This window comes from Sphaeramia orbicularis, chromosome 13, assembly GCF_902148855.1.
Source record: "Sphaeramia orbicularis chromosome 13, fSphaOr1.1, whole genome shotgun sequence".
NCBI lineage: Eukaryota > Metazoa > Chordata > Actinopteri > Kurtiformes > Apogonidae > Sphaeramia > Sphaeramia orbicularis.
Window position 1 is genome coordinate 13935248 of NC_043969.1, and position 22450 is coordinate 13957697.

At 37.7% G+C, this 22450-nt stretch overlaps 2 protein-coding genes across 5 annotated transcripts in view; one reads left to right on the top strand and one right to left on the bottom strand.

The window, feature by feature from the left end:
* Positions 1-10264, top strand: tp53i13 (tumor protein p53 inducible protein 13). Of its 2 annotated transcripts, XM_030153055.1 has the most exons (10): positions 1-440; positions 1224-1301; positions 2390-2425; positions 3008-3066; positions 3284-3362; positions 5389-5517; positions 6043-6228; positions 6326-6797; positions 6891-7397; positions 9633-10264. In XM_030153055.1, exons 1-10 carry the CDS (start codon positions 324-326, stop codon positions 9737-9739), a joined length of 1770 nt encoding a protein of 589 aa, XP_030008915.1. In that variant the 5' UTR covers positions 1-323; the 3' UTR covers positions 9740-10264. The 2 variants fall into 2 exon arrangements, with proteins under 2 accessions (XP_030008915.1, XP_030008914.1); XM_030153054.1 differs by having other exon boundaries at positions 6326-7397.
* A 1690-nt stretch (positions 10265-11954) lies between these two features.
* git1 (G protein-coupled receptor kinase interacting ArfGAP 1) overlaps positions 11955-22450 on the bottom strand; it is a 29126-nt gene continuing 18630 nt past the window's right edge. For all 3 annotated transcript variants that reach the window (XM_030153137.1, XM_030153136.1, XM_030153135.1), the window contains 5 exons: positions 20619-20699; positions 20442-20518; positions 18495-18674; positions 15914-15977; positions 11955-15793 (listed from right to left, as the gene is read on the bottom strand). In XM_030153137.1, the coding sequence (XP_030008997.1) occupies positions 15578-15793; positions 15914-15977; positions 18495-18674; positions 20442-20518; positions 20619-20699 (618 nt within the window). In that variant the 3' untranslated portion in view covers positions 11955-15577. The remainder of the gene's footprint in view (positions 15794-15913; positions 15978-18494; positions 18675-20441; positions 20519-20618; positions 20700-22450) is intronic.

Consider the following 22450-nt stretch of genomic DNA (forward strand, 5'->3'; position numbering starts at 1 on the left):
GCTCTGCGTCAAACACGGGTGAAGTAGTGGATGAAAACAGTCTGTGAGTACTTCTGAGAGTATCTGTACTTCTCTGTTTTTTCCCTCCTTTCCTGTTGACCTCAAATAAAACTCCAGTAAACACGGCTCGGTGTGACGGCTAACCGGTTACCTCCCTCATCCACACTGGCTCGCCTCGCCTCACTTCTGTGGGACTTTGTAAAGGTGTGTTTTGGAAACATGAAAGGTCAGGTCTTTGTCAGCGGCTCTTGAGACAGAAAATCCGAGGAAAGAAATGCCAACTCAATGTGGGTCTGATCACACCTGAGTGACTGGTTGTCATCATGCCGGGCCAAACCACGTCTCCGCCGCTGACAGTGACTGTGCTGGCGGCCCTGTGGGTCAGTCTGGGTCGGGGTGGTGTCTTCGGATCCCCGGGGCCAGGATGTGACAATGGGAAGGTAGGCTTTAAAGCTAGTGCATTTGTCAGCTTTTTTTGACACTTTCATTTTGCGTAAGACAGGGGTGTCAAACTCATTTTAGTTCAGGGGCCACATTAAGCCAAATTTGATCTGAAGTGGGCTGAACCAGCAAAATAATAACATAATAATATCTAAATAATGTCAACTCCAAACTTTCCTCTGTGTTTTAGTGCGAAAAAACTAAAATTATGCAAGGAAAATGTTTACATCTACCAACTATCCTTTAAAACAATGTGAATATCATGAACAAACTGAAATTTTTAAAGAAAACTAAGTGCAATTTTAACAATATTATGTCTCAGTTTATCATTTAAACATGTAAATTACAACTTACAGATCACAGTGGATCAACAAATACATAAAAAATGTAATAAGAGGCAGAATATTGTTAAAATTACACCTCAGACATTTTAAAATGTTCATATTTGTTCAGATTATTCGTGTTTTTGTGAAATGTTAGTTTGTTTTAGTGTAAATACAGTAAAATGACATGAAAATGTTTACTTTTACAAGGACAAAAATTTGAAGTTGTGATCATTTGTAGGTTATTATGATAGTATTTTACTGATCCGACCCAGTTGAGTTTAAATTGGTCTGTACATGGAACCTGAACTAAAATGATTAATGTCTTCAGTGTAATTTTTGCATTTCACAAATTCATTCCAGGGGCCAGACTGGAGGACCATTTTGGCCCCTGGGCCACATGTTTGACACCTGTGGCATAAGATGTTAAAATGAATGTAATTTCCTTGTTTATGGCAGTTGTCATTGGACAGGGACCTTCCTGCAGATGCAGTGTATTGGGATTGTCCAGTGTCGTCTTGGACAAAGTCTTCTCAGGTAAACACGGATCAGTAGTGGAGGAAGTATTCAGATCCTTAACTAGTTAAAGTACTAACATCATATTGGGAATATTCTACTATAAGTAAAAGTTCTGCATTCATACTTGCTTTGGTAAAACTATGTAAATATTATCAGCAAAATATACTTAAAGTCTGAAAGTATTAATTGTGTAATAAATTATTCCTGTAAGTGTTATTGTTATATACTGTTTTTGGATTAATAATTCTCATTCATGTATATTATATGTTCCATTTTATTGCTGCAGAAGTTTAAGATGGAGCCTATTTTAACTACTTTATGTACTGTCGGGTATTTTAAACTACAGCAATGTTCTATATGTTCTATAACTTATGAGTGTTGCTGTTCTATAAGAAACGCCTGTATCTATAAAGTTAAGTTTTTATTAACTCAATGGATAAATACAGGAAATAAAACAGAATATAGTCCATAAAGGAACACATCACCCCTCAGTTTCTCACGTAACTTCAAATCAATATGATAAATAATAATAATGATGTTTCACTGGACAGGAAGTGTGTGGAAAAACTGTGGAAAGTAACTAAAGCTGTCAGAGAAATGGAGTGCAATAGTTACCAAGTATAAAGCTGCATAAATTGTATTGTCTCTTGTTTATAGCGGTTGTTTAGTGTAATGGTTAGGGCATCAGACTATCCCATCGTAGACTCAGGTTCAATTCCTGGGAGTGGACCTTCTGTAATTTCCCAGTTTTGGGATCAATAAAGTATATCTATCAATCTATCTTGTGTTTAGACACAGTACTGAAATGCATTTGGTCACTTTGCTGCTGTAGATGTAACAGTCGTCTTCCTTCCCGTCACACTATGGGATCATTGATGGCTTATATGTGTGCACAATATGCTGGTTGCCAGGAAGTGTGAAACAATCCTGGGAAAGCCATGGTTCTGGCACTGCCTGTAGTGTAAATGTGTTATATAGACTGCAGTTTCAAATACCCCTGTTCCAACTTGTGGTCATCAGACTGACACACACTGGCTGTACTCCAGACCATTAGGTTGCTCTTTGTCATTTTGTTCTCCTACGTTCACTCTGTTCTTTATCTACAGAGACTTTCCAGTATTGACACAGTGTATGATCCTGAGGTGAGTAAACACTTAACCAGGCACTTTATTTTAGCAACTGCTATCTTTATTGAATTTTCTCTAAACTTTGACCCACTGCCTTCTATTGTATCATGACTGTTTCCTAAAACCAAGGGTCAACCAGATAGCACTGAGTGACATACATATTTATATATAGTTATGTTACAAGCTTGTGACCATCAGTAGATTGTCCTGACTGTGTTGTTTTGTGTATTTTTATGATGTTTTGCCTTTTGTCAGTTGTCTTTCTTGTCACATGCCTAGGGACTACAGATGGAAATTAGCACTGTTGCTACAATCCAGCATATTTACAGATGCAATTGTTGTTGATGTTCATTAATGCGCACTGTCCCTAATAAATAAATAAATAAATAAATAAATAAGAAAATAAATTTAGATTTCACAATGTGCTTTTTATTAAAAGGGATGGTTGCAGACACAGTGAAACTATTTGCAGCGAAAATACAATAATTTAAAATATTGGCTACAAACTGTAATTTTCTTGCATGTTTGGCTATTTAAAGCAAACCAGATATAGTATGTTGAGAAAGTAATTCAACTTGATTTTCCTTTTTATTACAGCCAGCCAGACCAACCTGCTTGGATAAACCTATTTCATACAACTACTCCATTCCTAACAGGTAAGGCTGCATGGATAGACACAAGATAAAATCACCAGCGTAAATACTTACCAGATGGTCACACAAGGTAGAGGCAAACCTTCTGTTAATAGGTAAATACAACATATTTGGTTTCTTTTCTTTGTAATCCTGCAATAACATGATCAGTGGTATTATATACAGTATGAAGGGCTATTAAAGGGAATTATTTTTCTGCGTGCGTTTTGTTTGTTGTTAGTGGTGCATACAGACCAGTGAGTGCAGAGAGGGGTGAATACTTGTACTGCCCTCCTCAACGATGGCTAAATAACTTGCACGTAAGTCAAACCATCTCCACTCTCATCACTGTTCATCTTATCTTATGCTGTTTTTTGTTGGACATTATCTTAGACACACGCCTTAACTATTATGCATGGTTGATATCTACTGTAAAAAGACAATGATCACAAAGGTCATTGGAGGCAATTCATTATTTAAGAAAAAGGTTAAGGTTAACTCACATTAGGGTCCAATCAAGTGAATATCATGATTAAAAAGTAAATTTGCACATATCATTTATCAAGTGGGCTCATTTTTTAGCTAAAGATCTCTATTTTACTTAACTGTTATCCTTTTTAAAATACCATTAGTAGAAAAAAGCTACAACAGATTGTATTGATTGTACTTTTTACACCACAGCCATAGCTCAAATTTGACACTAAAAATTATAACTAAAAAAATGTAAAATTTAGTCATTCTGTTGGTTATATAGATGATTGTTACGTTTCAAGCATTAGATTTTTAGTATTTTATGAATATTATTGATATTTATGAGTTTGAACATTTGTGAGTTGCTTAAAAGGCCCTGTCCATGTGTTACCACAAAAATACCAATTTTTAATTTTCAAGTTACTTATAATTCAGTTATTTGAGTGAAACTTTCAGAAAGTAATGATCTTTTGATATATTTTGGGTGATGCATACAATGGTAAAGGGTCGTCCACATGTTACAATGGCAGCCTGTCCACGCGTTACCACATTTATTTATTTTATGTATTTATTTATTTCGAACATGCAAAGAAACAAAATAAAACCAAATGAGGCAAAGTAAATAAAAACAAAATAACATTTAAATGAACAGAATCTATCTTCAAGTACATGCAAGTCTGAATTTTGCTTGGTCGAAAAGGAGTAGGAAGAAGTTTAAACTTATTTAATCCTACCCCTCAAGTGCTTTTACATCTTCATCACTAACTTAATACAACAATCAAACAACACATCATTCACAATTTTAGCATTCAACCACAACAAATACAGAATGGACTAATTGAATTATACACAACAATATGTTCATGGCAGTACAGTCATACAAACAGACTCAACAATTCAACAATTTTCTTCAATAATTACAGCCTATTTATCAATTCAACATTATCCATAAACAAACAGCCCTCACTGTCATTATTAAATACTGTACCTCTCAAGAATCAATTCTTTATATCTTTTTTTTTTTCAAACTAAATTATGTTTGATATTTGTTTTATCTCCACACATAATTTGTTCCACAGTTTTACTCCACAAATGGTCATACAGAAACTTTTTAACGTAGTGCGTATTTTATGAATCTTTAAATTTAATTTTCCCCGTAAATCATAGCCTCCCTCTCCTTTCATTCTCATTCATTCATTATTGACATTCTCATGTCAATAAAACATAGACTTTTCAATATTTTACTCCAAAATTTATGTTCAGCATAGTTGAACATAATATCTAAAAGGTTTTGTCCTACTTGATATCAATTCTTTTGAGAACTGCATGTTTTGAATGTTTGCGTAAAGCTTAAAAAAATTGATGTCCATTTCAAGTCCACGTGTTACTGAGCAGTAATTTGACATTTTTCACCTAAAACTTTTATCTCCCCAAATTTTGTCATACATAATGTTAAAGTGCTTATAAATACCTACTCAAATATGAATAATACATGCATATAAGTTATTCTGCTTACATGACAGAGACTGATGAACACGAAATGTGTCCACGTGTTACCTTGATTGGACCCATTAGTAACTCTGTAGGGAAATTCATTCTGCATTTAATCTGTCTTAATATACATGCATTAGCATTAGCATTAGCACTTGTGACTGGATCTCTTGAATCAAATTGTTTTACTTTGCAGAGACCTGTTTTTCCAGAGCAGTATTCTACCTTGGATTAATGCACAATTTGACATTGTTTCCTTTTAAGTCCATACATGAGAGTCTGCCAGCACATTTTTTGAAGTATCAGAGTGATAACATTCTGTTTTTCTTTCTTTTTGCACAAACTGGAGATAAATGTGTGTGGGTTTTTTTGTCTGTTTTCCAGCATGGAGCTACTGTTTTGCTCTACCATCCTTGTACTCCTCTCCATGAGCGTCTCCTTTTGTCTGCACTGGCTCGTTCGTGTCTGTCCGACTACATCCTTACCCCACACCACCAGCTTCATAAACACATGGTGAGAGAAACAACATATTCAGTTCAACTGGAAACCTCAGGAAGTTTGATAATCCTTTTGTTGTCTCCTGTTAGGTTTCTCTTAAGCCCCATTTAAATGTTGAAACAAGCTTTGTGTGGGTCTAAGATGCTTATTATCAGTGTTGGAGGAACAGCAGGGATTTACTTAGATTCTCCTTATCTTTTGCCATTTATTAGGAAACACCGATACTTTATTTGTGCTGGCAGAATCATTTGGTTTTTTAATATGCTTTATTTGCTTTTGGAAGAAGACGAGTCAGTCACAGTCTCATTTCTTCATTCTTCTTCATTCTTCTTCATTCTCATTCTCAGTCACATTCTTCCCACCCCTTTTCTGGCATGTAAAGGGAACTATTGTACTGTTCTTTTGTCTAAGATTGTTATGATTCTTGATATTTGTATAATTATGTATGTTTTGCTGGGTTGCATATATGTTAAATTTCATTACATGTTTGGAATAAATCACTAAATCACAGTGAGTGTTTACTTTGTGCTCTGTGTTCAGCCAGTAGCTTTGGTGTCCTGGGGTCGAACTTTGGAGGCTTCCACTGTGGCCTCTTCACAAATATGTGATTGGCTGGAGAGCGCAAGATCCACAAGAAGTCAAGTCAGTGAAGTGAGCCACAGCAGGAGGTACAACCTGCTGTTGACCTGGCCGGCAGAGCAGCACTGGCACTCGTCTAAAATGAAGGTTTGATATATGTACTGTTAGTAGTTTTACATACACTACAATAAAAGCTGAAGAGATGTTTTAGTCATCTTGTGAATGTTTCTAATTAACTCCCCAGGGGTCTTTGAAGCAGTGCTGCGAGCAGACCATCACCCAGCTGCTGAATGAAGTAATGAAGGCAGAGCAACGTTCAAGTGCGAATGCGAGAGGAGTGGGACAAATGGAAGAGGGAGACAAAAGCAGACTGAGAAGGGCTGCCGACAGAGAAGATGTTGAAGATGACAGCAAGAAAGACAAGCCAACAGCAAAAGTAGACAGTACTTTGAGTAATCAGACTAACGAAATCGGCCGAAATCTCCAGAATTACAACAGCACAATAAGTCCAGCAGTACATTCTGTCCCAGGGAACAGGAAGGCCTCAGATCACACTGCCCCACGGGAAGCTTCTCGGTCTGAAATCCCAAATCAAAATCTAGGACTTGCTCCCACACCCAAAAATCCTTTAGTGTCAAATATCTCAGGGGCCGCACGTGACTCTGACTCTTCAAGATTCAAGGCATCTCAGTTTCACAAGCTAACAACGAAGCCCAGTTATAAACAAAGTCACCTGAGAAACTCAAAGCCTTTAGCTGGGGTGGACGAGAAAGACAACCATAGTGTCAGAAACGAAGCTTTGACACTTGGTCCCAAAAATGAAGGTACAGAGTCATCCAAACAGAGAGACTCAGACTCTAAACACAGCATGAGAGTGAAAAACTCTCATAAAGACACTGCAGCAGACGGGAAGATGAAGGATAATGAAGTAGTAGATGTAGAAGAAAGAGAGGCAGATCCTAACCACAGGTACAGTCATACACACTCTCACAACAAAAGTGAACAGATCGGCTTTGACTCCCAGCAGTACCCAAACCCACAGCCGGTCAGTGACACCCAGGACTGTGGCTGGTGCACCGCAGGCGAGCCCTGCGAATGCCCTAAAGGCTCAGCGGCCGAGATTCGAGCCGCTGCGGTGAATCATGGTTTACTGAGGACCCCCAGGACGGATGAAGCGGTGTGGGCGGCGGCAGCGCTCGGCTTCCTGCTGGTTCTTTTGACACTGTCAGTACTTCACACCCGCCTTTATCGCCACTGGAGGACCGCGCCCAGTCTGTACTGGCACGACCCACGGCAGGACTACGACAGTGTGGCAGGTAGGTTCATTCACCAAACACCATACAGGAAGTCAAGAACAAAAACCACTTTAACCCTGTCATGCATAGTGGTCACTCCAGTGGACAGTTATTCTACAGTTGTTCTCTTGTTTATTCCTGGGTTTTGTTGTTTTAGTTTCATATCAGCCGACACAGCACCATCCCATAATACACTGACATTCAGACCATTACTGTAACTTTATGTTCTAGATAAATCTGATCTGCAGTGACATGACTGAGAGTAAATCAACTGCTAATTGTTTTTAGACTGTAATAAACAGTTTTCTTAAACACAAAGGTTTTTTTTGTGTATTATCTCCATGAAGCGAGTAAGAACTAGTATTAGAATATGTTTAAATGTGAGAAAACATCAGATGAGCTGCATTGAGATGTAACAATTACCGTGGTAAAATTCCTGGCAGTTAGTATTACCGTTTAAATTGTAATTATGATAACCATGAGCGATTAGCGCACTTTGAAAGCTCACGGTACTGCGAGCGAGAGAGAGAGAGAGAGAGAGACCTCCATCCTATCTATATCTCTATGTCTGAAAAAGAAACTAAAAACTCAAACTTGATGTTGAAAATGGTCAAACAATGGCCATAAGGTGCCATCTTTAATGCACATTTGTAGGTTTGATGTTTACATGTTAATATTTGAATGTTTCTGCAACAGAAAGTACATTATGCCTATTCTTTTATTAGTTTTTTTTTGTTTGTTTGTTTTGTTTTGTTTTGTTTTTTTCAAAATACAACATGGTTAAATAATTTCAGTGTGTGTATTAGTACTTTTTGAACAATTTGAGCACAATTTCAACAATACCACAATAATAATGATAACCATGATCATTTTGGTCACAGTAACCGTGATATGACATTTTCATATCATTACATCCCTATAGCTGCATGAAAAATGTTTTTATTTCATAGTTTTCACAGTTTATTTCTTTCTGATTTTACGATTTAAATACATGTTTCTTTGCTTCAAAAATTAAACACGTGGTGTCCAAATGAGTGGACATTTATGTAACTCCACAAAAAAAATTGGTTCATTAAAAGACATTCAATTGCAGTGATTTTCATGCCTAGAGAGGAATAAAAACACCCAGGTAAAACATCCTGTCTAAGGTTCTCATAATTCATGCATGAAAGGGTTAATGACTGAGGTTGAAAAGTTTAAAAATTGGATTTATCTCTGGGCCTACATTTATGTTCACCTAATTCCAGTCAAGTCTGTGCATTCATTTTAACATTTGAATTTTATTTATTTTTTTTTACTTTGTAAGCTCCATTATTTGCATTGATCTGAAATGCACCAGCAATCATTCTACTCTTTTGCTCAGGTTAAACTCTTCTGTATATCTTGACACATTTCCGCCATCTACTGTACTGTAAAGGGTACTACATGTGTTAAAGTAGTACAGCGTGTACATACGAAGAAGAGTGGAAAAGTTCTCAGACGAGCGCTGTGTCACTAGGGATTAAACTTGGATCTACTTAGATCTTGAAGCAAAATTCAATCAGAAGCGTGGCATCCCACAGGAGCAGCTGGACCTGTGAAATTCAAGGCAGAGAAATAAAAAAAACTTTTTATTACATTTGTCAGACAAGTTTTTGGCTCTTCCTTGTACTGTAGTGACAAAAGTAGCAATAAGTGTTTCCATTTCAGTTTGCACTCACACTTTCACAATTTTACATTTTGTTTCAATATAAATTCTCTTTGTTAGTTCAGTTACACCAACATCTTTTGCAGAATAATAGAAGATAGAATTAATTTGCCAGTGTACATACAGTTGCGGAAAAAATTATTAGACCACCCTTGTTTTCTTCTGTTTCTTGTTAATTTTAATGCCTGGTACAACTAAAGGTACATTTGTTTGGACAAATATAATAACAACAAAAATAGCTCATAAGAGTTTAATTTCAGAGCTGATATCTAGCCATTTTCCATGTTTCCTTGATAATAACCAAAATCACTTAAGTTCTTACATCAATATCTATGGCATTGTATTGACAAAAACATGCTTTTGGGCATTCCATGTTTTCTTTTCTGTCTGTTTTAGTCACATGATACACACAGGAGTTAGTACTTGATTGCATAACCTTTGTTTTTGATGACTTGATGGTCCAATAATTTTTTCCGCAACTACATTTACAACCTCAGCTGTAAGGTCTTTGGTGGAGGCAACCGGCTTTCCTTGGTTACATTATCAAATAATGCGTGTATTTCTTTTAGATGTGATCCGCAGGAGGATGCAAATTTCCAAGAGGAGGCGGAAAAGAGGCAGAAGACAAGAGTGTGTTCTCCTGCCAAGCTCTTCCAGTTCAGATGACTATCCATGAAAATGAAGGAAACATCCCGGAGAATGTTACAATGTGCAGAGGAAGTCAGATTATACGTACCCAGAAGTGTTCAGAATCACATTATTAGGTCGTCAGTCTCCATGATCACACCGTTCATACACTTTACATGTGCCTGTCGGTTTCCTGGATGCACCTCCTCTGCCAAAACGGGGCAGGCTTTTGCTGGAACACCTCAGTCATCGGTACTATTACTGTTGGTAAAACTAGGCCCTTTTCAGTATCTGCTGAAGGAAATGAAAACACTTTACACACTCTCAGAAGGCCCTTTTGTTGCTGGAGCTGCCAGAACACAAAGGACTGGAGTTTTTAAACATGTTGTCAGTGATTAGTTTTGTGTGTATTGTTTTTAATCGGGTTCTTTGTAACTTGAAGGTCTAGTACTGTATGTAAAAAATGGAAGTTGCTGTTATAAGCAACGCTTCGCTGAATGAATGGTACAAACACGAGGTGGTGTTTTTGATGCTGTTTTAGATTTCTACAAAGACATTAAATCACCTGACAGATTTTGTGCTTTTTGAGTCATGTTTTGCTTTTAACTGAGTTGAAGTTACTGAAATGATAAATACAAACTTTATATCCAAAACCATGAGCTTCGCACAAAGTAGTTTCTTCTAGTGAGGAAATTGTTTTTATCATGGAAATGGTCTAAGAATTTGACCTTAAAGCAGATCATGATAAAGATAAATGTTATTCAGGCACCATTTTAACTGTTCAAAAGCACTGAAAACCTGACTTCTCAGCATTTTTTCTGCCTTTATAGGTAGGGTATAAGTCTAAAAAAATAAAAAGTTTAATGTAAATTTTAAAAAAAAATTCAAAAATGTGAAAAAGTACAAACTACAATGCAAACAAATTAAGACCATACCATACAGATTTGTAGGTAAAATAAGCCTTATTTTTCATCCTCTCAATATTAATGCTTTACTGTAAATAGCAACAAATGGTTTAATGAATATAGGTCATATCTGATGTTGTGTGTTCCATCCTACCTTTTTCATCTTCTACAAATCAACCCTCTTTGTAACATTGGAAAAACCCATTTATTTATTTTTCATGTGCAGTATGTGCATATGTACAAGGGCTCTGAATGGTTTCAATAAAGATTAAAAAAAAACATTGAAAGACTCTAATCCAGGGGTGTCAAACTCATTTTGGTTCAGGGGCCATATTCAGACCAATTTGATCTCAAGCAGGCCAGACCAGTAAAATAATGACTTAATAACCCATAAATAATGACAAATCCAAGTTTTTCATTTTGTTTTAGTACAAAAAACCCCCAATTAAATTATGAAAATATTTACATTTTACAAAAAATATGTAAATAACCTGAAAAAACAGAAATTTCATTGGAAAAATTAGTGCAATTTTAACAATATTATTTATACATGTACATTACACACAGTGTTACATAAACATTTGGTAACAGGCAGAATATTGTTAAAATTTTGGAGTTTGGAACTAAAATTTGAACAATTTCTACAATATTCCATCTCCTATTATTATTAACACAACTACAGATCACAGTGGATCCATAAATGCACAAAACATTTAGTAACAGGCAGAATATTAAAATTGCACATTTCAGGTTGTTCATCTTTGTTTTTATTTATGTATTTATTTGCATTTTACTGTGAAAGAATAGTTATGTAAATGTAAATATTTTCAGTGTAATGTTATTTTTTTCACTTCAATATTTTCCACATAATTTTTCACAAAGAAAATGTGTGGTTGTCATTAATTATGGTTTATTGTGTTGTTATTTTTACTTGAGATCACATTGGTTTGCATGTGGAACCTGAACCAAAATGATTTGGACAACCTGGACTGTTCAGGTTCATTTTTAAACTTTCATCCCACGGGCCGGAACGGAACCTTTGGTGGGCCACATGTTTGACACCTGTGCTCTAATCTGTTATTCTGAAATTAAGTAAAAGCTAAAACTAAAAACTTTACTCACACTAGTCCCTTGAAGTAAAAACTAAACTGAAAGGGCAATGATGTCAAATCTATTTTCAAACATTTTTAAGGCTACAGTTTTAGTAGTAGTTGTAGCATCTCATCTCTCCATTTTTTTTTTTTTTTTCTTTTTTTTGGGAGGAGGGGTGTCTGTTTTTGTAAACTTGGCATTCATCACTGACGACTTAACACACTAAAAAAAAAATAGGATGTGAAGCAACAAATTAACGCAGACTCAGGACAATTAACTTGTTTTATTATTTTATTACAAATGTACAGCTTATGAGTTTACATTACGATTGACCTCTTTAAGTCATTGTTTTCTCTACTTTATACAGTTTTTAATGTCTTCAGTTAAAAGATAACTCTCCCGTCACCCATCTCCCAAAGTGTAGATCTGCAAAGAAACAAGGGGACAGCAACAGTACAGGCCACAGTGCACTGCCAATGGCTGAGTATCTGAAGTGTGTATGTGTGTGTGTTTATGTGTGTGAGTGTGTACTTCACTGGCTGCAAATGTAAATGTCTGTATTTGTGGAAGGCTTGGTCCACATGTTGAGTGTTCAGAAATTGTGTCTGACTCTGGAAAAGTATGTGCTGAACTCCGGACATAATGGAGGTGTAGAAAGTGTCAGACATGAAGTGACAGAGGAGTTTGAACATTCACACTAGAGGCACCCTACGTAGTGTCCGCTAACTCGGAGGGAAGGACCGGGCCGTGTGCGTTTTGAGACCCTCCTCCTGCCGTTTTTGAGATGACTGTAGTGCTAAGCCCAAGTGCGCTTCAGACCTTCCCTATTACCCCGTAACTAATTAAACCTGCATCCTGCACCTCTTGTACTTGAGCTGAGACCTTTCGGATGAGTGCAGTACGTAACGTAGATCCCACGTCACCCAGCTGGTGTTTGAAAATAGTGCAATTAAACCCATACTCCTGTCGTTAATATCAGTCTGTTGTTCACTTTCTGCTTCCTGTGGATTCCAGTAGGATCGCTTCTATGTAAAATATGACTTACAAAGGTAGGAAATACCACAGTGTAACCACATGCACAAGTATCTACAAGTACGCTGGGTGTCAAGACTTGGAGGCTTAATTTAAACTTAGGGGGAAATTGATGCTGTGATCTGAAGCTCATTTGGGCCCACAAGTACACATAAATATCTCCCAAACATAATCCTAACATATAGCTTAATATAAAATATAGCATGAAAATATATGTTCATATATATGGCTCTAATCTAAAAACTTGGGCGATCATGATTGAAGGGATGAGCTTTTCTACTGGCCCCTTGAGTGTTAAGTGTGTACGGAAGTATTTAGGCGGTCAGTGCGACGTCGCTGCAACTCAATCGAACAGGAGATGAAGATGTGCAAAGGCATTCACAAATCAAACAGTGATACAATCTGACCCCCTCCCTCCTCCTGCCTTTAAGCGGCATCTGTGCAACTACTGAAACACTGACAGAAGAGATCCCAAACAATGAAAATTTATAAAAAAAAAAAAAAAAAAAAGAGTGGGTTTGTCTCTCAAAGTGTGTGTTCTGTTTCTAGCCAAAGGCAGCTACACAAGCAAAACATGAGATTTAACTGCTTTTTGAAGGAGATGAAGATGAAGTTTTCAGGAGAGTAAATCTGTAGGCATGATTATTGAACGTTAAAGCCACACACACTTTGAGAAAGCAGCCGCTAAAGTGTTGGAAGAGGGGGTGAAAAACTGAATCTGACCTAGAAGGGGGTGATCCTTCAGGCAGCTCGAAAGGACTTGCCAACATCCCATCTGTATTTTGCGTTACAGGTGTGATCGCGTTTGTTCGGCACAGGACAAGAAAACCTACAAACAGGCTAAGTGCGCTATTCTTTTAAGGAAAACATCTTTGTTCCCGTCGCTCTCTCTTCCACTGGTGGCGTTCAGAGGCAGAGGGCGAGAAATGAAACCCACGTCAGCAGGCGGTGACAGAGAAAAACAGAAAGCGAGCTTAAGGGAAAAAAAAAGCGGCAAACTAAATAAAACACATTTGAGGTGACAAATTAAATTAGTCCATTTTACGATGCAAACCTCTAAGTGTATGTGCTGTACGTTGTAGATCTGACGATTTCCACAGGTCGGCTTTATTCTTTACTGTAACATATCGGTGCGCTGTTCCAACTTAACGTGACTGAACATTTTCCAGACATGCATGCAAATACTCGCTGGCACCAGGCGCTCACACACTGTCCTCTCATGTAAATAACTCTACAAAGCGAGTCTGTGGTTGAGGTGGGGGGTTAATTCTCATTCATAAACAAGACCAAATAGAGCGCTTTTGCTTGCAGTATCCCACTTGGCAGAGTAAAAAAAACAAAAAAAGATCATGGGTTTAATTCTGAGATGATTCCACTGGCTCTGTTAAATGAGGCAAAAGTAAGGTAAATCAAGAGACAGATGAGGATATCTGAACCACATCTGGTAATAAGGGGCTTTTGGTGCGACAGTAAACCAAAACTGAAAGCAAATTCCCATCAATACCCTCTCCCATTTGGCAACTATTCAACCCTTTGACCACAGGACAAAATAAAATAAAAAAAAATAACCTCAACTGTCACCCGGAATAGGAGTGCGTTAGAAATGTTGAGGACCGTTTCACAGGTTCGTTTATGTGTGTACTGTACGTAGATGTTTAACTGAAGTCCTAGTATCTGTCTCCCTATTCCATTAAATGAGACCATGAAATAAACATACATAAACAGTTAAATCAAAATGACAGTCAGTAAAAATATCAATACAAAAACAAACAATAGGCAATAGGATAAACAATAACAACAAATCACAATTATTCCAGTGTAAGTGTTTTGTTTTTTTGTAAGTCAGTAATGTTTGTCCTCAGAGGTGCAGACCGAAGCAATCTGCATATTAAAAAGAAAAAAGAAAGAAAAAACAGAGAGGAAAGAAATGAAAACATGCCAGGTCATGCTTTGTACCACTGACAGGGGGGGGTGGAGGGGGGGGGGTGACAGGTCAGAAAAAAATCTGGGGAGCCCCCCCCCCGCCCCCCCTGCAAAAGGTAACCCAGAGAGAAGTGTCTGAGAGGGTGGGTTGTGTGGTAGGAGTAGGGTGGAGCTACATGGGTCCCAGGGGGTCCGTCTCAGCACCGCAAGCTCATCCTGTCTGGGACGGGATTGGAGACAGAGGGGTCTCATTTCCAGGCGGGGGTGGGGGGTGAGGGGGAGGTGGCAAAGGAATGGACCAGAGAGGAAAGTAACATCCTTACTCCTCCTCCTCCTCTCAGGACGAAGGGACGGAGGTGGCGTGGAGGAGTACATCACAGTCGGTCTGTCTACTTCCATACGTCTTCAGTTTTCACCCGTAGCTGACTCGCCCCACCCCACCCTCCCTGGTTCGGGCAAACGTGGAGAGAGGGAGGGATGACGAGTGGCGTGAGAATAAATAAAGCGATAATATTTCGGGATCTGCCTTTCTGTACATAACGACCTTTGCGTATCACAGTTAAAACGGCTTCACTTTCCCCGTCCGGTTCCAGCTGTTCACTGTAGCTCCCAGGTTGGATCGTCTCCTCCGTCCTTTTCTACGTTCGCTTCCACATGTGTAGAACTGCTCGTTTAACATTCCTCTGTAGTGTTTTGACTCAACAATCATCATCTGATTCATTTTCCATGCATATTCCACCTTTCGCTGAAGGCCGTTTCCGTTCCTCACTGTGCCCTTCATTCTCTGTCACTCCCCTCCCTCGTTCTCCCGCTGGTCGTATGATTATATGTTCCCTCTTTCTTCCTCTCCTGGAAGCCTTTCCCATCCCTCTTTTTCCCACCATGCATTGATCCTTTTTTTTCTTTCCCTCTTCCCTCTCCATCCATCTTTGCATTTACTGTTTTTTCTCACGAGTGGTGATGGTAACCAGTTGCTTGGCAGCCTTGGCGATGTCATAGGCGCACTGGATGACCTGCTGAGTGAGGAGCTGGTAGTCCACGGCAGGGGCTCCGGGCTCTGAAGGCGCCGCTTTACGGCACTCCACCTGCAACCTCGAGGCACTGGACGCCAACAGCCGGAGGGAGCAATGGACTGCATCCAATGCTGGCCGCTGTGGAGAAATAAAATGGATGAGCACTCGACGTATGAACGGTGGTGGATAATGTGACCAAAAAATGAGCAACAGAAACAACACACAACGAAATTAAAAAAAAAAAAAAAAAAAACTTACTTTGGGAAAGAGTGAGGCCATCTCAGTGACAGCAGAGTGGATCTTTTCAGAACATGGAACGAAGCTAAAGAAGAGAGAAAATACTGAACTTATCAACTGACATTCCAAAAAATAGGACCAATGGCCCTGTATCTCACCGTCATGTTCTTTTTTTTTTTTTTTTTTGGTCGATCTTTTTATTCAGAAGTTAGTTACAACAACATCTATTATGAGAAATAAACACAGAGTGAACAAACTAAAAGTAAAACAAAGGAAAGCAAACATAAACACACAATGGCTAAAATTTACTTAGGGGGTCAAATGAGTGGCCATTTTTGTAAAAAAAAAAAAAATTGTAAGAAATGCATAGAATTGTGTTGAAATAATGCTAATACATTTGTGCACAGACTACTGATATTATTTGACAGTCGAAGCTATATTTTCAGAAATATTGGATTTTGAATAGCACGTGTATGTGAAAACTTTTGCTGGTGGACGGACGTGACATTACCCATGATGATCTGGTCAGTACCGGTACTTTATTAATAATAAACTTATAGACTTACTATTGCTAATTAACCTCTTATTCATGTTAGTATTGTGGATCTAAAACAATAACAGCTTAACAAAAACACAAAATGTGGCAGTGGACGGATGTGACACGGTTGTTACGGATCCCATCATACTGATGCTCGGCAGCCATGTCTCCGTTTCCACAAATGATCCCTGTGCAAAAACTAGTATCAGAATTATTTATTGTATAGTTTATCATCATATTAAAGAGTAAATAACAATATAGAATTGTTATTTCTTTATAAAAATGCTTATTATTAGAAAACCGTTGATTTAAAAAGTGACATGTGACATTCTTAATGTATGTATTGGCGTAACATAAGCAGGATGGATCAGCACCATACTCCATATTGCAACCTGTAAAAATAAAACATGATATGTAGGATAGAATCTTGTAAAAAAAAAAAAAAAAGGGGAATCTAAAAGAATAGAATATTTGTTTTTCAGGTAAATTCAGTTAAAATATAACTTGGCCATTTGTGACATGAAAATGTAGCATTAATTGTGATGAAATTGGACATTTTTGAGCTGAAAACATAGTTCATATGACCATCAACATGTTGCAACAGAACTGAAATCCTGTCAATTTGCATAACTTGCATTTACCAACACAAAGTTCCTTTGGGGATTCACTTATATTGATTTCTTATGCACAAAGACAGAAATAAGACCACTAAGCAAATTTTAGCCGACAATTTAACAACCCTCATCCACCCAACCCTCCTACCCCCAATCCCAGGGTTTATGACATATCACACCAAGGGAGGCCACATAATTTGGAATCATATTCAGGTTGAGGTATCAATATATTGTTGAAGGGGATGCCAAATCTGAATAAACACCGTTATGTTCTATCAAGAATCAATAACAAGTCGAATTTGTGAGGTTGTCAGGTTCTGTCTCTATGTTAAGAGTCCTGTGGTCTGGATGCAGGAGATCAATCTCCCAATAGAAGTGGGTGGTACTAACTTGAGGGAAACTCGACAAATTAAATGAAACAATCTCTTTCTCTTAATACAAAAAGTGTCTTAAGCAAAAACTGTTGCTGCTTTATGCTTAATGTAACCCCACACACCTAATGAACCAAAACAAAAAAAGGAAGTGTAGACAAACAGAGCTGCTTCGGAGATGTGCCTGGCCCGAAACCCCGCGTGGCTGATATGTAAATCACGTAGACTCTTTATTTGTGTGGATAAAGCCCCATGTCTGATTACTGAAATTGTCTGAAAATACTGGAATATGCTGACAACAATAGGAATTAGGAAAAGGAAATGAAATATCGTTAGATAGATAGGCAATATTTTAAAACATGTTTGTAGCTATTTAGAACATCTTCATATATTAAGGATTATAATGTAAATTGTGTCTTCTATCACATGTCTAAGGGCCCCCATTTATAAGCTGAGGACTGCTTCTGGGGTGTCCTATTACAAAATGTATCTTGTAAATGAACTGTCGATTTTAACTGTATGTAATAATTTGTAATAAAATTGATTGACTGAGTCCATATATGACTTACTATCAGTGCTCAACAGTAACTATATTGATATGTCTAACCATTTATATGTCATAAGCCATCAAAATATGGACCATTATAAGTGAAGGCACATCTTTTATTTTAAAAATTACTCAAAACTCAAAATTTCTCAAAACTCTGAACAGACTTTGTAGACATTATCCCAAGGAAGCTACATATAAAATTTTAAATCAATCTGACCCGTAATTTCATCAGAGAAGATGTTTGAAGAAATTGCTAATGAAGACGATGTTGGACACAGCTTTCAAAAGATACTTAGTGTGGAAATCTGCACAGCACAATGAGTGAATAACTGTGAATAACACTGTGTGAGCTCATGAATACCACTCCATTATTAATAAGTGCATCCTGTGGTCATTTCTGGTGACGCCAAACGTTCTTGTGACTTCATGTAAAATTTGGAACAGTATGCCTTTATCAGTATGGATATAATTAGCTTTCTTTGAGAACAACATGTTTTCAGAGTCTGTGGAGTGCATGTCTTACACCCACCTGTCATGTTTGAACTCCTGTGCAGCCCTTAGCAGTTCCTGGATGTTCTTGGTCACCTGCTCGGTTTTGAGTATAACGTCCTCTGTACAGGGTAAGGTGGGATCTGGCTCCCCTACGTCCCCACCTCCTCCTCCCTCCTCAGAGTCTCCGCGACCTTCCTCCTCACTGCTCCGGCCCATACTGAAATGAATACATTTTAATCAGAACCAAAACAGAGCTGACTGCATGAGGTTTTAGCATCTCAACATTATATTTGAATGTTGAGGTTGCAACAAATGAATCATTAGAGCTGAGTATTAAGAATAATGAATATGCCACAAGGAATCGGAAACTATACTATTCAAAGATGTATGAACTTTTTAACAGATTTCTGCAGGTTTCAGCAACTTATATTTAACACTTCCCAAGACATTTATCAATGATAATGATCTTATTGGAGTCAAAGTTTGATGTTGATGCAAACACAGAATTACATTGAATTAAATTATGGTGGACATTTACTTGTTGCACTTTACTTTAGCTCTGTTTTGTTGTGTTTTTGTGTTACTTCTAATGTTAGTCTTATGCTTCTATATCCAAATGTAATAATTTTAGTCTTTTTACACAAGGTTGAGTGGCCCTCATCATTTTAAACAGATAATGACCAAATACTAAATATAACAAGTGAAAAAGTAAGTAGAGCTGACTAATACCCCTGCTGGTTGCACAACACTTAGCCCCTCCTGCTCACTGATACCCCGCCTACCCAGGGATTAGTTTTGAGCCTCAACTTTCAGGCTATCAAAAACTATTTAAAAATTTGTAAATAAATAAATAAATAAAGTGCACTGAACCTCTCTTAGTGGTAAAGAACATGTGTGTGAAATTTGAAAAGAATTAACTGAAAATGGGATGGACAAAAAATCATGGGATGGACAGAAGAATGGATGGAATATATACAGCTCTGGAAAAAATTAGAGACCACTGCAATTTCCTCTGAAATCAGCATGTCTGCATGTATGACAGCCATTCCATTCCTGTGTCTGTTGAATTCCAACACAAGCACACCTTATTCTACTGAATAAACACCTGATCCATGTCTTATTAAAGAAGGAGAAGTATAAAAACCACTACTGTGGCTATTACTATCTTCTTAAAATGGGCAATAACAGTAATATTAGTACCGTAAAAGTAATTGGAATTAAAACTACCTATTGAAAACTATTCGACTTCTGCTCTGACAATGTTCCCAAACTCTGAGGAATGGTTTTTCTATCAAGACATTGCTCCTGGACTCAGCTAGGTCAATAAAGGTGTGGATGACGGACCACCAGATGGAGACCCTGTCATGGCCAGAACAATCTCCAGACCTGAACCCACTTTGAAAACTTCTGGAGGAAGATGGATGGTCACAAGCTATCAAAAATTGCTGAGGTTCTTGAATTTTTATGCCAGGAGCTGCATAAAGTCATCCAACAGCAATGGAGGAGAACCAAGACACATGAAAGCTGTCATTGACAATCAGGGTTATTCCACCAAATATTGATGTCTGAACTTTTCCCAAGTTACAACATTAGTATTGTGTTGTTTAGAAATGAATATGAACTCGTGTTCTTTGCATTTTTTGAGGTCTGAAAACACTGCATCTTTTTGTTATTTTGACCATGGGTCATGTTCTGCAAATACATGCTCTAAATAATAATAATTTTATTTGGAATTTGGGAGAAATGTTGTCGGCAGTTTAGAGAATGAAACAAAAATGTTAATTTCACTTAAACACATACCTGTACATGGTAAAATCAGAGAAAGTGTTAATTTTGCAGTGGTCTCTTATTTTTTTTCCCAAAGCTCTATATAAATACATTTTAAGACCTGTCAAAATTGTATTTAAGACATTATAAAAATGATTGGATTTTAGGTCTTTATCAGGTCCTGCAGAAACCCTATCCCATGAATAGAGTGACTGACCTTAGCGAGACGTCGTATGTTTGCGTGTTGTCATAGTCGCTGTCTGTTCCACTGCCATGCTTCTCTGCTTTAGGGACCTGAAGAGGAAAACAACCAACAGTACATTCTGTCATAACACTCATCACCCACTACATACATCTCAACTGCTGGTTTTTCTAGGCATTTTTAAGTCCTCACCATGTATCTGCCCATTTCTATAGATCCTGACAGATGCTGGCCTCCATACGGTGATGGACTTCCTGTACCACCCTTCCTTACCTGCAAAGACAGGGATGTGCATGGAGGGACAGAAAAGACAGAGATTGAGAGATAGGGACGAGAGGGGAACATGGAGATGCATGGAGAAAGTGATGGAGGAGGGAGGGAAAGATTAGCGGAAGGAGGTATATGAGAGGAAAATAAGAGTGTGGGGACAGAGAAAAAGAGATGATTTTAAAAAACAGCAAAAAACCAAGATGGAGGAGCCAGTGACAGCAGTACCAGATCAACTTGGCAGCTCACCCCACATCCCATCACGTCTACGTTTATCTGACATTGAAATTCAAAGGGCACTCAGCTAAACTGTCTAGTGAAGTACAACTACATGTCACACAGCGGATCTAAAAAGGCTACACATATACACAAATGTTGATCTCCAATATTAGAATGCAGATTAAGCAGAAGTGATGCACAGTGAGAAAAATCCTACAATCTAAAAAATGAAATGGCAAACAATGCAATGACAGACAGAATGCTTACATCCAAAGGATGCACGGCTGTACTGCAGTGAGCAAGGGACAGACAGGTGGAGAGACAGACAGAAAGAAAACAGACAAACAGGTAAATCTTTGTGTAAAGAAGTGGTGAACTGGACACTGGCCAGCCGTCCATGGAGGTCTCTACAGACAAATAAAGAATAGTGGTGAGAGGTTGTTGTGTGTTTCTAACTGGTTAAGTTGTCTGCTGCATCAGCCCCTTAACAACAATATTCTTCTGCAACTGTATTTTGTAAACCAGGGACAGGCAATATATCAAATATACTTGATGTATTGCAGGTTGTTCCACATGGCTTGTTGTGATTACAGCGTCATGCAAACATTGAGTACCTAATTCTCATGTAACTGTTTCTAAATTTTGCAAGCAAAATAATTTTGATTTGCTTTTCTGCTTCTATTATGGCTCTCCCCATTTCCCATAAACACACTCATATATATATATATATATATATATATATATATATATATATATATATATATATATATATATATATATATATATATATATATATATAAGGTTAAAAAGTATACTGACTTCATCATCCTGGTGGGAAATTTGGTCTCTTTATTTTATCCATCCAAATACACACCACATCTATCACCTAGCATTAGCACTCACCACATTAGGAGCAGTGAGCTGTATGTAAATATATTACTGCACATAGAAAAGTTAACAACTCCTGTCTAATACATTTACAGAACAATTAGGCCTGCTATTTAAAAATTACCATATTTGCTTTATGTTGTTAATCTTAACATAACCAGTGACTATAGCTCTGGTAGATCTGTTATAGTTATTTGTCATGTAAGTCCTTTATTTGACTTTTGAAATTTTTGGCCAACTAACAAAAATATGCATTCATCTTAAGTATATGAAATATCACCAAGCGTCAGCTAATTCTCTTTCATGTGTACATGCAGTGTGCGTGTGATCACAGTGTCTCCCAGAGTAAGAAGCTGTGCTCCAGGTCAGAAAGGGTTGAAAATGTGAAGGTTAAAGAGTGCAGCACTGGCTGGACAGCGGAGCATCAGAGGCGTTGCCAGGCACCAGAACAGACAAGACAACCCCTGTTTTCATCTTTCTCCTTTAGGTCACATTTATGCACTTTCCCCGTTTATAACACTAAAAGATTTGGCCTAAGTCATTTTTTGACATCTTTATGAGGATTATGCACAAGTGGAGCTTCTGAAGAGAAAGATAGGGAACTGAGAGGTTTAAAGGTAAATAAAAAGTTAAGGATCGCACCGGAGAGC